Source organism: Microtus ochrogaster, chromosome 10 (genome assembly GCF_000317375.1).
Source record: "Microtus ochrogaster isolate Prairie Vole_2 chromosome 10, MicOch1.0, whole genome shotgun sequence".
Classification (NCBI taxonomy): Eukaryota; Metazoa; Chordata; class Mammalia; order Rodentia; family Cricetidae; genus Microtus; species Microtus ochrogaster.
The window spans coordinates 20,285,194-20,301,107 of record NC_022016.1 but is presented as its reverse complement, the minus strand read 5'-3'; the positions used below and the strand labels follow the sequence as shown (position 1 = coordinate 20,301,107).

At 42.3% G+C, this 15,914-nt stretch overlaps 1 protein-coding gene across 5 annotated transcripts in view; it reads left to right on the top strand.

The window, feature by feature from the left end:
• Positions 1-385: 385 nt before the first annotated feature.
• Nfib (nuclear factor I B) overlaps positions 386-15,914 on the top strand; it is a 215,301-nt gene continuing 199,772 nt past the window's right edge. For 2 of the 5 annotated variants that reach the window (XM_026781900.1, XM_005352670.3), the window contains exons 1-2: positions 386-818; positions 6,657-7,188. In XM_026781900.1, coding sequence (XP_026637701.1) covers positions 789-818; positions 6,657-7,188 — 562 coding nt within the window. In that variant the 5' untranslated portion in view covers positions 386-788. The remainder of the gene's footprint in view (positions 819-6,656; positions 7,189-15,914) is intronic. The other 3 variants (XM_026781901.1, XM_005352673.3, XM_005352674.3) reach the window with 3 other exon arrangements.

Here is a 15,914-nt window from a genome sequence, read left to right as displayed (position 1 = left end):
CAGACGCGGGGCGCGGCGGGCGGGCGGCTGTGCAGCGGGGCCCGAGCGCAGCAAAGTCTTTTCCGCCCGGGAGCTTCGCGCTCGCGCCCCCTCCCTCACCCCGGCCTCTCCCTGCTCCCCCCCCCCCCCCCCCCCCCCCGGCCCTCTCTGGCGCGCGCCCCGCCACCCGCGCGCACTCGCTGGCGCTCCCCCTCGCGCACACACATGGTCGGCTCGCGGCAAAGTTTCGCCTGCGATCGCCACTCCCGGATCCTGCTGCAGTGTTCGAGGCGGTAACCTTGAACTTTCCCAGCGCGGTGACACAGTCTCCGAGCTTTCCCCACCGCCCGGCCTCCTGCGCCCCCCTCCCCGCCTTTTTTTTTTTTTTTTTAAAGCATTTCATCACCCACCACCACCCCATACCCATACCGAATCCTCGAGCACCCCAAACCCCCAACAACAACAACAACAACAACTGCAAAGCAGAAAACAAATTCCCCCAAACCAGGCGACCAGCAGCCTGCACCGGCGGCGGCCTTGGGGAGCTCGGCCGGCGCGCGCGGACCGCAAGAGGGTTAAAACTGTAGATTGGATTTCACCCCGGGAAATCTAGCTCGCCGAGTGAACTTGAATCTTTGGCTATTTAAGGAGGACTGGGTTTGTTGCGAAGTTGCGGTGATCCAGCGCAGAGCACTATCCTGATTGATCGCATCGCTGGGCTCAGATGACTGTAAAATGAATAGATGAAATCCTTGCTTCTCGAAGATTTTCTTGGGCATCTCCGGGAAAGTGCGTTTTAAGGCGAAGTCATGATGTATTCTCCCATCTGTCTCACTCAGGTACTTGTCTTGATCGTTTTCTTGAGCTTTCTCTCTGGCCCCAGACGCCTTTGTTGTGTCTTCTTGCTTTTGTGCTGCAGACCTCAACGGCTTTGCCTAACCCTGGTCTCCCTAGTGAAGTGGCAAGGAGTTGCGGTGGGCTGTGCGGGCGGCGTGGGATCAGGGCTGCGGTGCGCGCCCAGCCCCGCGCCTAGGCGGGGAAAGCCGGCACTGGGCAGGCGAGGCTGCCGGGGTGGGCAGGGCGGAGACCCGCGGCTCTAAGCCCCTGTGCGGGCCCCCGGAGCTGGTGGCAGCGGCGGCACCCCTACTCTTTGGTTGGCGTGCGTGGAGCGACTCCGGCTTGGGAGCGGCTTGGGATCTTGGGCAAAGTACTGAGAGTCTGACTGAGCGCCTCTGGACTCTGCTACCCACAGTGAGCTGGTGACTCCGCCAGTTCGAAGTGGTGGTCCCGGCGAACAATTTCTTTGCTTATTTGGGGACCTAAAGTACTGGTCTGCAGTTACCCGCACTTGAGGGTTTCAGAGACCGCACTTCAGAGGCGATTTTTTAAGTTGACAAGAGTTTAGTTGATTCTAGTGAATGTTTAGGACTTTTAAGGCATGCTTGTTTTATAGTGAGGCTTGTTCATTTGATGATATTTGGGCATAACTAGAAAGGCATAAAGTAATATCGGGAAAGGGAGGTCATTTTTTTTTTTTTGTTTAACTTCGAAAATTGCCCTAAAATCTAAGGAACAATGTTAGGAGGTAAAGCACTGGCGATATACTTAAAAAACAAAACCAGTTTCTATCCCTACCAATCAGATGGTCAAGTGAAAAAGTGGTTAGATCGAGCGACTTACCTGGGCGCGCTTTCATCCTTTCATGGATGCCCCACGAACTAACTCATCAACTGATGAACTAAACAGCCTAGTCCAGAACTGTTATTTCCAGCAGTTAATTAAACCCTTAAACTTATGGGACAGCTTGGTGAAACTTTCAAGAGTATGAATCTAGATTGGTAATCGAAAATTTTCATTGACATTATCATAGATATGAAATAGAAATGTTGTCAAGTTTTGGTTGTGTTGGTTTTTTAAAACAATCTAATATTATGATGATGCATTTTTATGACGAACAAATAATTAAGATTTCAATTGTATGACAATTAGAAGCCATTGTGATTCAAAAGGACTGCGGCATTCACAAACTGTGAATGAAGATGAAAACAACGATAAGGCATTCAGTGATTGGACACAGCCCTGTAGCTTTTTGGCTGACACATTTTTCATTGTTTATATTTTGTTTGGCATCTGAGTATGATTAACTTAGATATGGCTATTTTAAGCACGTAAACGTGCACTTTAATTTAACAAAACTGGAAAAATGGGTCGTCGAGTTATTTGTATTTTAACAGCTGTGAATGATAGTAGCCCATGAATATGATGAAATTGCCTCAGGTATAAAATATTGCCTGTAGTTTTAAAAGTTACTTTTATTTATTCATCGGCAGGCTTTTCCCCTTCTTTCTGATAAACCATAACCATTCCTATTATTTCTACATCGTGATCAAAGGAAGCGGATTAAAGTAAGCGCTTCCTTCACAAAGTGAGGCCTGACTGGTTCTCACCTGGGAAGGACTGGGTAATTGTGTCTCTGTATTTGTATTTCCAAACTCTTGCTTTTGGGAAACTGCTAGCAAATTGCATTATATTTTTAATCTCCCTTAAATAAGCATGAAAAAGTCACCAGCTCCATCTTAATTCATCTGTGTTAAAACGACTATTTCAGAATATTGACATATGAAATGTTTGGAACATAGACTGCACAATCATCTAACTATCGCATTGCTATTTAAGGACACATACTTCCCAACATTAATTCAGGATGATGACTATATATTCCGTCTTATTTTAGCAGTATAAATCTGGGTTGATGCATTACTACTGCTTTTGGGGACTAAAGGCCTATGCCAGAGAAGCAGTTATTGTTTTAGAGTTCCCAACTATTAATCACTTTATGACTTTGTAGGTAATTTAAGGTATGGCAGAAGCGAGAGTGCCCGCACGGAAGTGTTACTTTTGTATCAGATGAGTAGTTTAGTTTTATGTTACAGGAGCCTGATAGCTGCTCACACCTGTTTTGAGGCATGCAGATACAAAATAATCTACATTGTTAATTTATTAGAAACTTTAAGAAGTATCCCAATTGTTAATTGACACATTTAGGTTCTTTAAAAAAAAACTTAATCTAAAAGATTTTACCATTAAACTTTATTTAGCTACCTGGTTTGGTATAGTATCACTATGTCAGCATTTGTCGGCCAGTATGAGGAAAAGGAAAATTAAGAAGCATCTATCTGTTTTAATATTTTGGTTATCTGCATATAAGCCTTTAATATAATATTGAATAGGCATGATGATTTTTTTTTCATTGTCATTCAAGTTCTTCCAGCATTTTCTTTTCAGGGTTTATTGTTATGTGGTGATGAGGCTCCAAGAGCACGCTGTATTTACTCTACCATGGCTATGTTGGACCAATTTCCCAATCCTTTCATGAAATCATTGTTTCCGTGCAGAAGAATAAATAAATCTAGTTAAATTAGACTTTTATATTTATATTTGAAAATTTAACTTGTCTATTTTGTCAATTTAGTTCTACTCGAGAAAGTTTTATAAGGAAAAGTATCTCACTGAACGTCAGTATATTTGAAGGAAAATTCTGAGAGTGAGCTTTATCTGAGTATAGAGACTTTAAATGTTTAATCACTTCTATGCTTTGATTTAAAAATAATTTTGATAGTTTCTTAGTGTAATTGTGACAATCTATGAGGACATTTAAATGCCTTAATCCTGTTTATTTTTTCTACATGAGGACAGCTACGTTCCACATTCTTGTCATTTAAAATTATTAAGAATATATTACAATACAGCCTTAGGAAGCAGTCACACTTGGGAGATGACATTTAGACATGAAATGCAAAAGTCTATGTGGCATATTGCTTGTCCCCACTTATTATCATTTTGGGACAATATGTCTTCTTATCAAGTAAGTGTTCTACTTAAAGTTGAATCTGCAAATGTGGATGCGCCAAAAGATATTAAGGCAAGTTGGTGGACTGAGAAAGTGTACCACTTCTGTTTCTCAATAAAGAAAAGTTATGTTTTAAAATAATATTTGCTGTCAGTGACAGCAAACTCAAGACAACAGTTTTTTTTTTTTTGTCAACTGGCTAAGAGTTTCCAAATTCAACTTCAAATTAGCATCTTGGTGGTGTAATGCAATTATCTAAAATTAAAATTTGTTATATAGCAGATGATGTTTATTGTCGAGTATTAAATCTCAAAATTATTTGATCGAAAGTTATGTTGATGTCCTTCTAAGAAAATGAAATGTTACTGAACATAGTATTTAAGTATCTGAGTACTTCAGTGTTCCTGGGTTGCTTAATAGCCATTAAATAATGTGCATTTTAGAAAGCGTGGTCAGGCTAAAAAGAGCGGGACAAAGCACTCTTGCCCATATTCCCTGCATCCTCAAGGCTTTCATTTACGGAAGTGTAGATGCACTTTTTAAATTATATCAGTAAATCACAGTAAAAGTCAGATCCTAGGAAGTGAGTTCATAAAGCACATTGATGTCCACATTTCCTTGAGCAGACAGGCGTTTCTTTTCCATGTATTTTGAGGGGAGGGGATAAACAAAGTTTTTACAGTTACAGTGGGAGCTAAAAGCATGGCATCAGACAGTGTATGGAGATAGGGAGGTCTTATCATGGGCTGTGGTTGCTGTGAGCAGAGCTGCCTTCCCACACAAAGAACAGATTGTGGTTTAACTCTTTCCATGGCCCCCTTTAATGTGCGCACATAGTAACCGAATTGTTCAAATCTCTGCTGGAAAGTACTGATCGGTTTAATTTCCTCCATGGCATTTGGCTCTGCCTCATGCTGCGATGTAATCAGCTGCATTCTGCATTATAAAATTTGGATGCATTCTTAGTCGGCAATATGTCAGAGCATGTGATAACCGGGCTATCGATTAGGGGAGTCCTGTACCTGTTCTGGGTCTGGATGCAAACTAGTAATAGGTCGCAGTCTTCTGCACCCAAACTTTGAAATCCATCTTAAAGAGACTTCCACGGAGACATGGAATTCGGGGGCTGCTTCTTTGTTGGTGTGTCGCTAGTTTACCTCGATCACCTTTATCATGTGAAATTAGTCATTCTACTGGACTCTTGATGTGCTTCAGAGTAACGCACATGAATGGGTGCACTCTGGCTTGGGATGTAACCTATTAGAGAAACTTCTTTTGTGGTTAGGATGACACAACAGTCCAAATGACCAGGAAAATGGTCGTAGTGGGGTTCTCCTTTGCTTCAGTGCTTAGCGTATGGCATTTATATATTGTTCATGCGTGGGATGCTGTTCTTTTTCTCTGAACAGCAATGGGTCTGAGCTTCTATGGCCAGCTTTACCTAAGCCAGGAAGTAGTGAAGCACTGACTCCACTTGGAAGTAACCAGACATATTTGTAGGTAGGGATGACCTGCCATGCCCGACCTGATAGCCTTCTCCCTCTCAAATGTTCAGATAAAACAGGCAGAAAACAATTCAGGCCTGGAAGGTACACCGTTTAGTTCACAGGACAGTTGGGAACGGCACTACTGAAGTCCTTGTGGGCTCCCAGGCACATGCCCGTGTGTGCCTGTAGTCCCGTCCCATGTTCCGTCTGTGTGACACATGCATGGTAGAGATTCCACAAAAGCAGTAAATGACCAGGGGGTGCTCCTGGTGTCCCCATGCCACAGCATGCAGAGAAACAAAGAACAGAAAGTTGGTGCCAAGTTGCCATTTTTCATTGTTCACCTCAGATTGATTTTTAAGGGGTTTGAATAATTGCCATACTCCTGTGATCGGTTAACAGATTAACTGACTCTGGGGGGCTCCGGGGTCTGTAGGACGACTGTGGCAGGAACATCATGGCATTTCATCTTCAACTTTAAGAATTATTTAAAAATGAAAGTGTGTGTGTGTGTGTGTGTGTGTGTGTGTGTGTGCGCGTGTGTGCGTGTGCGTGTGCTGGAAGCTAATGTTGGTGGTGCAGGGAGAGAATGCGCTGTTCAAAGTATGGAAACCTTGTGTCCAGGACACTGATAGACGAGCTGTGTCCTTCGCCCACTTTCCTCCCTGTCTACCGGTTTCTCTAGTTACCACTCTTGGAATGGTGCTGCTTCAGTGTAGGAATGTTGGACGTTTGATAAGAAAATGGATCAAGTTTAATGGCGCATGCTCTTTGTGCCACCAGCAGCCTCTTGCTGAGAGCATGCTCCAAAAGCGGGAACTGTGTGGCATCACAGTGAGCATCTACATGCTTTGTGTTTCTGTGGCACAGGGAAGAGAAATGAGCTGTGGCATCGCTCCTGCCTTCTGAGAAGCTCTGCTCCGATTTCAAAAAAAACAAAAAAAAAAAAACAAAAAAAAGCCCCACTGTGTTCCTGGTGAAATGGTATTGTTTAGTGCCAGTGGGTCAATCAAATATTTAAATATTAAATTTGGTGCCAAGCACCTTATTTTAAAGGGTGTAGGTGTATGACTTTGAGGTGGGAATGAGGGGGATGGGAACTGAGCGAAAATACAAAATACAATCATATTTCCTCTGTAGAGGGGAGAACCAGTTTGTGAATTTTGGTTGAGAGGGGACATTTTCTCCATGTCCTGATGTCTTGTTCATTTTAAATTAGAAAATAATGTAATTTTTTAAATAACTTTTTGTGCTGAATTGGGAGTGGATGGCGTCTTTTGTTTTTTTTTTTTTAGCATTGGAAATTAAACTGTGCACCCCTTCTTTCCCTTCTTCTGCAGGATGAATTCCACCCATTTATTGAGGCGCTTCTTCCACACGTCCGTGCAATTGCCTATACTTGGTTCAACCTGCAGGCTCGAAAACGCAAGTACTTTAAAAAGCACGAGAAACGAATGTCAAAGGATGAAGAAAGAGCAGTCAAAGATGAGCTGCTCAGTGAAAAGCCTGAAATCAAACAGAAGTGGGCATCCAGGCTCCTGGCCAAACTGCGCAAAGATATCCGCCAGGAGTACCGGGAGGACTTTGTGCTTACCGTGACTGGCAAGAAGCACCCGTGCTGTGTCTTATCCAATCCAGACCAGAAGGGTAAGATTAGGAGGATCGACTGCCTGCGACAGGCAGACAAAGTCTGGCGTCTGGATCTAGTCATGGTGATCCTGTTCAAAGGCATCCCTTTGGAGAGTACCGATGGCGAGCGGCTCATGAAGTCCCCACACTGCACAAACCCAGCACTTTGTGTCCAGCCACACCATATCACAGTATCAGTTAAGGAACTTGACTTGTTTTTGGCATACTACGTGCAGGAACAAGGTAGGAGCACATTGTTCTTTCTTCTAACACGGCAAACACTACCCATCCACCTCCAGATATGGGATCTCTAGCTCGGGCTAGACTGGTCCTGGAGGCCTCCAGATGTCCTCTGCCCTCTCCAGGTACCTTGGTGTGCCCAGTTGCCCTCCGAGTCCATGGTCATGTCAGAGCCATGAAAATGGACACGGAGCTTTCCTACCTGGATAGGCTTCTGCATTTGGAGAAGCAGACACAGAGTATTCTAAGAAATACAGTTTATTGCACTCCACTCTCTGGGCCAGGCTGCATCTCCTCCCTGCTTCTGAAAATTCAACTTTACTGATGGTAGTCGAAGCAGTGTTTAGTAATCTTTGTACTAGTCTCTTACCTAACGAGGTAGACGAACTTTGTTCAGACATCTCGTGGTGATTGTACCAAAAACCAAATTAGCGTTTACTGTTACAGAGTGTCTAAGCTGGTCGCTATGAAAATATATATCTGACAGAGGCCTAGATGTCTGTCATTTTAATATTTCTATCAACAGCTCCTTTTGATTGTGCAGTGTTTACTGTAGATCTAATGCAGCACAGTTCTTATTTAAATAATTTATAATACTTTCCCAGAGTGACTTGGGAACACTTTCTATTACTAGTTTACTTGAATGCAAATTCATAGTGCTTCCCAAGGAAGAAGTCACAGCTTTCTTTACAGAGCAAACCAGAAAGGAGACTGGTTACACTGGTTCAGAATAAATCTCAAAAGAATGCAGAGCCCGCATACCGGACTGTGTTTAAAGTCCTCGGTGAAGAGCCTGCAAATGTTGCCTGCACAGCGCAAAAGAGCCAGTGCTCCTGCCAAGGGTTTGGAGTTAACGAGATCGATTTCTTTGCTGTTTCTATTTTTCTTAAGTAGGTGAGACTTTTGACTTTGTTTATCCTCCCCTCCCCCCCCACCCCCAATAGTATGTCAGGACATAGCCCACATAGGAAAAGTCCCTTTAAGAAAACACCATCCCGAAAGTGGCCTCAAGTTTGGTCTGCCACAGATGGTGGGTCATTTCCGAACTTGGCCTGGTGGGAGGGAAGGTGGCCTGCAGATAGCCAGGTGGCAGACAGTTATCCGATGCTCATTATATAAACGCGGGCTTTAATAAATTGCTCTGTACTTTATTGTCATCCAGAAAAAGTGGAATAAGAAAATTAGTCATGACTCAGACAGACCTCTAGGACTCACAGTGCACCCTTTGTTTTTCTTTCCCCTTGACTTAGCTCTAGCGCTATACTTGAGTGTCATTTCAGGATTTTTTTACTTTGATTTTAAGCCACAGTGTTGGACAACGTCGTTTGGAAATGTATTTCCTAACAAACAAACCACCACGTTTGCTCTTTCCCTGTACTGAGAACTCACATTCAAGTAATGGTGGGTGGGACAACATATTTTTCATCCTTGATGTCTTAAAATAAGAGCTCATTAACGCACACCAGCTTGATGGGCAGCTGTCTAAGAGGTGACATTTTTTAGGTGGGCTGTATGTATGTGTTAGATGGACTGTGTTGTGATTGTTGAGAAGCCACTGGTTAGAAGGAAAAGTTTTGCAGAGTGGGTCATGGAGCTCTCTAGTCGGGAGGGAAGATCGGTACCATGCTCCTGCTTTAACTCTTGATGGTTAGTCGAGAGGACTTATGTGCAGATTTACTCTGGGGCAGACAGCCAAATTTCTTAGTTTTGTTGAGCTGACAGTAGATATTGTCTTTTAGATTTGGGAAGATAGATTGAAAAAAGAAAAAAAAAAATAGACAGAAAACCATATATATTTATATATTGCATATATATATTTTACTAGTGGTCATGATACCCGTGAAGTTTTGAGCCAAGTCTTAGAGACTGTATTTTCAGGCACAATGTTGGTTTTGTTGTTTGATAACTTCCCCAATCTAAAAACCTTTGGGAATTTTCCCTGTGTGTCTTATCATCTGTGCTCTCTGCCACCTGCCCTTGCATCCTCTCCTCTTAACACTTGGTGGCCCTTCTTAAAATGTCACATTAGGGTGCTTTTGTGTCTTTTCTTTTTCAAAATTTATGTCTTTTTATTTGTGAACTATGGGTTGATTGTCATTTTGCATTGTAGTTGATCAAGAAAGTGGGTTTTAAAATATAAGGTTGTGGACACCCGGAGTGCTTCATCTCACAGCCTAACTTTTTATTTCTCCTCTAAGTACATAGAACATACTTACGTCATTTTAAAAATTAGATAAAATATAAAGAAAAGCATGAAAGAAAAATTAAAAGAGAAATCTGTTTATAACAGAATGAGCAACACAATTACCGCCCTTTCCTCTCCTCATAAAGGACTGGGGAAAACACGAGGAAGAATAGAGGGAATGCCAAAGATGGTTGCCACTGGCACCAGGATTGGCACCAGACCCTCTTTGTTTAGCTCTGGGTGCCTGTGATTTGTTAGTTGGCATCCGCATTGCAGTGTGGAGTGATGTTACAATATATTGACAATTTCCAGATCTAGAAATGTCAGTAGTCCTCTTGGCTATTTTCAGATCACATACTTCTTCTCTAATGGAAGATGAAATAAAGATGGATGGATAATAAACTTCCTTTGTTGACCAACTTCTCAGTGCTTTTCTTTCTGCCTGCCTCCTTTGGTTCAACCCACACTTTCCCCCTACTCCATCCCTAGCAACCTCATCTTTTCTGAAATGTGGAAAGAGTTACTGGAGCTTTGACACAAACTATAGTGCTACATCTGCATCTGATATAGTTTGGGGGGAGAACTTGTATCATTTTTTGATACGTAGTTTATTAGGCTTTTGCATCACAGGGCAGTATTTTGTTCAAAGCTCAGTGTCTTTGTTACTCAGCTTCTTCCGTGCATATAGCCTGATGGACCGCAATTCAGTCCATTTTATTCTTTCTTTATATTAGCAGAGGGTCATATTAAATAGAGTTATTTATAAAACTATATGCCCCATTTTAGCTCAAATTTGGTACATGATTTGGGAGTTACTATATTTAAGTTCATAAAAATCATCTGATGCTATTGATTCAGAGGGCTGCGCTTCGGCTGTTCCGTTGCTACAAGAACCGCCATTTTGTTTGTGAAGTGCCAGGCGAGGGGAAAAAAAAAGGCAGACACTGTGTTTGATGCCAATAATGGTTGCCAGTGGCACCGAGGTTGGCATCAGACCCTCTTTGTCTAGCTGCTGAATGCCTTTGATTCGTTGGTTGGCACCCGCATTGCAGTGGGCACACTGGAAAGTTTTTGACAATCCCTGAATGAAAGCTGCCTGCTCGTCTGCCGCAGCAAAGCTTAGCTAATAGAAAACCCTTCCCTTTTTATTTTTTTTTTTTTTAGGCTTAAAAAAAGATTGTAGCAGATTAAGGAAAAATTGTTCTAAAATGGGCTCCATATTCCCGAAGATATTAAAGATGTCCAATGATTCTTGGGCAGGTGGTACCTATTCCCCATATTGTCTTTGTTATTGCATTCATCAAAACAAAGCAAAGCAAAACAGAGTGCAGAGCCGCAAGCCTTGTGTGGTGCACCTTCTCAGGACACACCAGCCTGAAAGTACAGGGTACGCGACGACAAGTGGGTGGGAGCATGCTCAGTGTAGGGATGGATAAGCGCACCCCTTAGGACTGACTGTTGCTTTCATTTACATCCCTATTGCTTTCTCATTCAATTCCTAGTTCTCTCGATTTCTACACTTCTGTTTCTAGTAGTTTGTTAAGAGGTCCTTCCTTCTCTAGTTAGCAATGTATACAGTGAACACGTGAAAATCAGAAACCTTAACGAGGGAGCTACATGTCAAAAATCAGTCATTCTTGACTTCAGTTTTGCACCAAGATGTTGTCAAATTCTTAGTGCACAATTCCACATTCAGGGTGAGCGAGTCGGGAAGCAGACGATAACCAAAAGAAAGGCTAAAATAATTTTGATCCGGGTTTCCTCGATAGCGTTAATATTGCTTCCCAGTTAACGGTCATTATCTCATTAATTAATAAGAAGGATTAGCAGTTCTACCCAAAGGGCTGCACAGAAGGAAGTGTGGCCTATGGGAGGCCCTGAGTTGCCAGACTCTGTCCTGTCTGGAGTCAGGAGATTCAGGGATGCTGGTGGGGGGTGTGGAAGGGGGTGTGAGGAAGAAGCAAGGGCCCGGCTTTCTGTGAGGCACAGAGGGGTTTGTAGAGAAGACAGGTCACAACACAGAGCTTAAAGATCTCAAGAGATAGTGTCTGCTGTTAGGAATTTAACAGATGGGAGTTTAAAGCGAGCCAGCCCAAGCGAGTTTCGGACCCTACTTTCCACTCTTGTTAGACGTGTTTTTGGAGTGTGGCAGAGCCCAGCAGTCTTGCTTCTATCCTGAACAAGTAACTCCCTTTTAGCCTTGTTGAACCCTTAACATTAATTGTGGTCCATTGTTGGATGGCAACTTTTGCTGCTCGATTGTTAAACGATATCATAATTGAAGTGTATCTGGAAGTTGCGAAAGACGTGACTTGTTTGGAGGGGAAGTTGTAATCATTATTGTCTTTGAAACGGAGCCCTTCCTGCTTGTCACTTGGCATTAGCGAGGACACACTTGCAGGGCGATTTTCCTCCTTCAGCTCCTGCCGCTCAGAGTCCTTCTGGGTAGCAATTATTTCTTTATGAAAAGCTTAAACAGATCATTGTTTGCAAGTTGACAGCACTTTTTAACATTTTAATAATTTTCACTTCATTTGCAGGTATTTCCCATTGTGAGGGCAAACAAGCCCTCTTAGCTTGCTGTAATGACGCCGCTCTGTGGGGGTGTTTTGGTGGGCTTTCATGGTGACATCAGAGAGCATGAAGTGTGTGTGGATACATGTTTGATGGAGGAAATGCCTGTTCAATTTTTCCCATCCTGGTACCCTGTCCTTGACTGAACTTCTGAACTCTGGTACACATTTGTTTGCATTCTTCCTCACACAATTCACCAGATAAAGAAGGGCTCTTATTGCTGTGTCTTGCCCCTAGACTTAATGAGACCTTTGTTAGAACATATATTGTAAGATTAGATACTTAGCAATTTTCCCACCGATAAGGGACAAAACGGGGCCTAAGGGGCCAGAAGTCCACCCTCTCTGCCTTGCTGTCCCTGCCACAAAGATAGCTTTGCCAGACAACTCAAGAGTTAAACTCTGAGGCCCTAGCTGCCAGCTGGAAAGGGGGCATCTGTGTCCTGATATGGCGAGGCAGGCTTCTGCATTGCTGTTAACACGGGCTCACTTTCCAAAGGGAGAGACAGTGATGGGGGCGTCATTCGTTGTAATCACGACTTTCAGATATTCAGAACACCCTGGCGTGGATTATTTTCTGAAGGTAGCCAAGGTTGGTAAGGCCTCCTGTAGAGGATCTAGCCCTGGGCTTCCTTTCCAACCCCGCCCTTGCTCCCATGTAGACAGCAGTATGCATTTTGAAATGACAAGTATCTGGATGGCCAAGGTGCGTTAGCCCCCAAATCAGAAGTATAGATTGATGAAAGATTGGTAGGATTTAAAAATACACATAGTTGTACCCCCCTCAATTGGAATTTGAATGAAAACCACCAAAAGGAAATGAAAGTTTTAATCCTCATTGACTTTTTTTTTGAATTGGGTACTCCTGTTTGAATAAACCATCCGAGATACTCAATGTGGCAGGGTCTTTCTCCTCATGGCCTTGAGTCTGCTAAGTTAGCACGAAAAGCCTGTTATTTGGTTTACAACATTCCCCTTGCTGCCTCTGCTGAACAGTTAGAATCCAGAACCAGAAGAGGAAGACATTCATGGCCATGTTGAGTCTGAGTCCTCGGCAGTTCCTAAAACCATTGGAACATGCAGAGCATGCATTGAGTTGGTTTTCATTTCTGTCATCACAATGGCCTACGGGATAACTAAGTTTATCTCCGAAGGAGCAGTTAACTGCTTTGTGTGGAGGAGGCTTATGAAGGGTGGAAATGACACACAGCTCACACTAAAGCTGAAAATGGTGGCCCAGGGCAAGACCAGTCTTTTGCTGGTCAAGTAGCACCTGATAAAGTTTCCTTCAGTTTATGAAGGAGTAGCATTTTGTAGCGCGGTGGCCGTGGGAGTGGAACTCATGGCCCTGCGGGAGTCTGTCAGCACCCGTGCTGTGGCGGAGCAGGCAACACGCCTCTCAGGGCAGGAGTTCCAGCCTTTCCTCCTTCCCAAGAGGAATCACTGTAGAAATCTCAAGGCCCCGTGGTTAGTTCTGTGGCCGAAAACTCGAGTTGGTACAGCAGCATGTCTCAGTGACAAGCACCGTGAGGAGAGGCGCTTCCTTTTGGCTGGGCTCACTTTTCTGTGGCACATTGTCTCATTTTAGAGTGACTTCTTAGGTCCTTGAACTCTAATTACGTGATGTGGTTAATTTAACAGAATTTAGTTGTTAGGATTTGGCATGGAGAATAAATCATGAACTTGTAGGGAACTTGTGAAAACTAAGTGTGTATAGCAAGGACTGAGTCTTTAGGATTAGCTTGTATTAACTGAAAGTTACAGATGTGAGAGTAATAACACTTGAATGGTTGGGCTTTTTGGTTGTTGCATTATTCAGAAAATTGGGATAAATGGCTCCCAATTAACCAGTGAGGTAGAAAGACCTTGAGGCTGAATTGAGGGCCACACATTAAAAAATAAAATTCTGATAATTTAAGCAAAGCAGCATTCCAAGAGAAAAAAAAAACCCAGCCGTTCCTGTGCACCAATAGATTGTTTATAATAAAACACTTAGACACATATTCCCTCTGTTTACGATGATAGTTTAAACAGGACACTGTTGATGAATCACAGTCAAATTAAAGAACTCTGAATAAAGACTATATAATTGGAAATATGGAGTGATGGATGAAGTAATTTTATGAGCTGAAAAGTTGCCTGGAGGTTGTATATTTTCAGAATCCTGTTTTAAGGCACTTCAGAGCATGCATCAAGTTACTGATACAGCACAATCAGAACACAGAATTTGTTCAAACAAGTACAAAGCGAAATAGGAACTGCCTTTGAGACAAGTTCTTAACTGCTAAGTTTTAAAGTTATAGTTAGCTTCAACTATTTCTCAAAGTAGGAAATGGAATAAATAGTCTGCTCTGATTTTTAAAATACATGGACACATTTAGTAGTACATATATTAAAATATGTCCTCTGTAAAACTGTAAAAAATATTTAGCGGGTACCAAGTGCTATTATGTGACACACATATACTCTATTACTGAAGGTAAATAAAAATTTCTTTTTTTAAAGCTTGATCTTGTACACTTACATTGGAAAAGATGCAGGCAAATGTGATAGCTGAGCAGCAGTGGGTTTAAAGTAGGCACAAAAAATGATGATGCACTTAGATGTTAGCAGGGGGATTTGAAATAGGGCGTATTCGGTAATTCATATAAGTAGGGGACCCCACTTACATTTGTACGAAAGTGTGAAAAATGTTCTCGCCTAGGAGACAACTTGTATTTTATTATTCTGACATCTGCAGTTTCTGGATGGATTAGCTTAAATTTGCTATGCTATGTTAAAAGCCTTGTTTTATGAGGTCGGTCTCAGCTTCTGGCCTTGGTGTCAGGAACCCTGCTACGGGATGCAACTTGCCTTGTTAGGTTTAATTGACCAAAGCTGATGTGTTAAAACAATTCATTTGGGCTGTAACTTATGCCCTGGCTAAGTTGCTACCTGAATCCCTTGACCTTGACTTGTCTGGGTCATGAAATGGCTGCAAGCTGTTTGACCTTTCTATTGTGCAGTAATGTCACTGTTTCCTCTTATTCTTTTATGGTAATAGCTGACAAAAAGGTCCCAGCCCATACTTTACACACCAGTGGACTCAAGGCGTCTGTCCCTTTGGCCCCTTTGCACTAGCCACATCTTCTGTTTAACGTGGTCTCGCTGTAGCACTGACTTTCTTTTGTTTGCTGACAGTGATGGGGACAAATTTGCAGCCTTGCCGGCTATAGGAGGTAGGAGATTGTTCAGGAATTTGGAGGGATTTGTATCAGTTCTTTGTGGATTTTCAACTTCTGTGTTTTGTGATGACATGTCACGATTTCCTTTCCCCATTGCTCTGAGGTTTGCTTCTTAGCCCTTTATATTTATGGTTTCCTTAAGAATTATTTTCCAACATTTTAGCCGTTACACTAAAAAGTATTTAATTGTAATTATGTAGGTTAAAGTGACAAGTTTAGTTATCTGTTTGGTGACTCAGGCACCAATCTTAAAACAATTGACTAGGTACTGTGATCACTGTCCAGCACTGGGAAGGCTCAGGCCTGGGCATGGAAGACAAAAATGAGCATTTTAAACCTACTATATCTTCTAAAATACGTTATGATTTTTGGAGAAACCTATTCTTATTGAGGTAAATAGTTAAATTTCATGCCATAATAGTGACCCATAGTAGTGAATGTGAAGACTTTATTTCTGTAGGGACTTTTACCACTATATTAACTATTTATCTTAATGAATATAAAGTTGTTTTTCTGTTCCTCATGAAAACCCCATGTTCAAAAATGGAGACTTTTACCTTGGTTCTTGTTCACAGCAATGAAATAATTTAATTTTAAAAGTATTGGAAATGTCTCCTGAAATGTTAAAACAGAGGTATTTTTATCCTACCAATCTTTTCATTGCCAAATATGACACTATACTTCGTGATTTTTCCTGTGTTTGCCAGATTAAATGTTTAAAATGCAAACTGTTACATTTTATTTTTA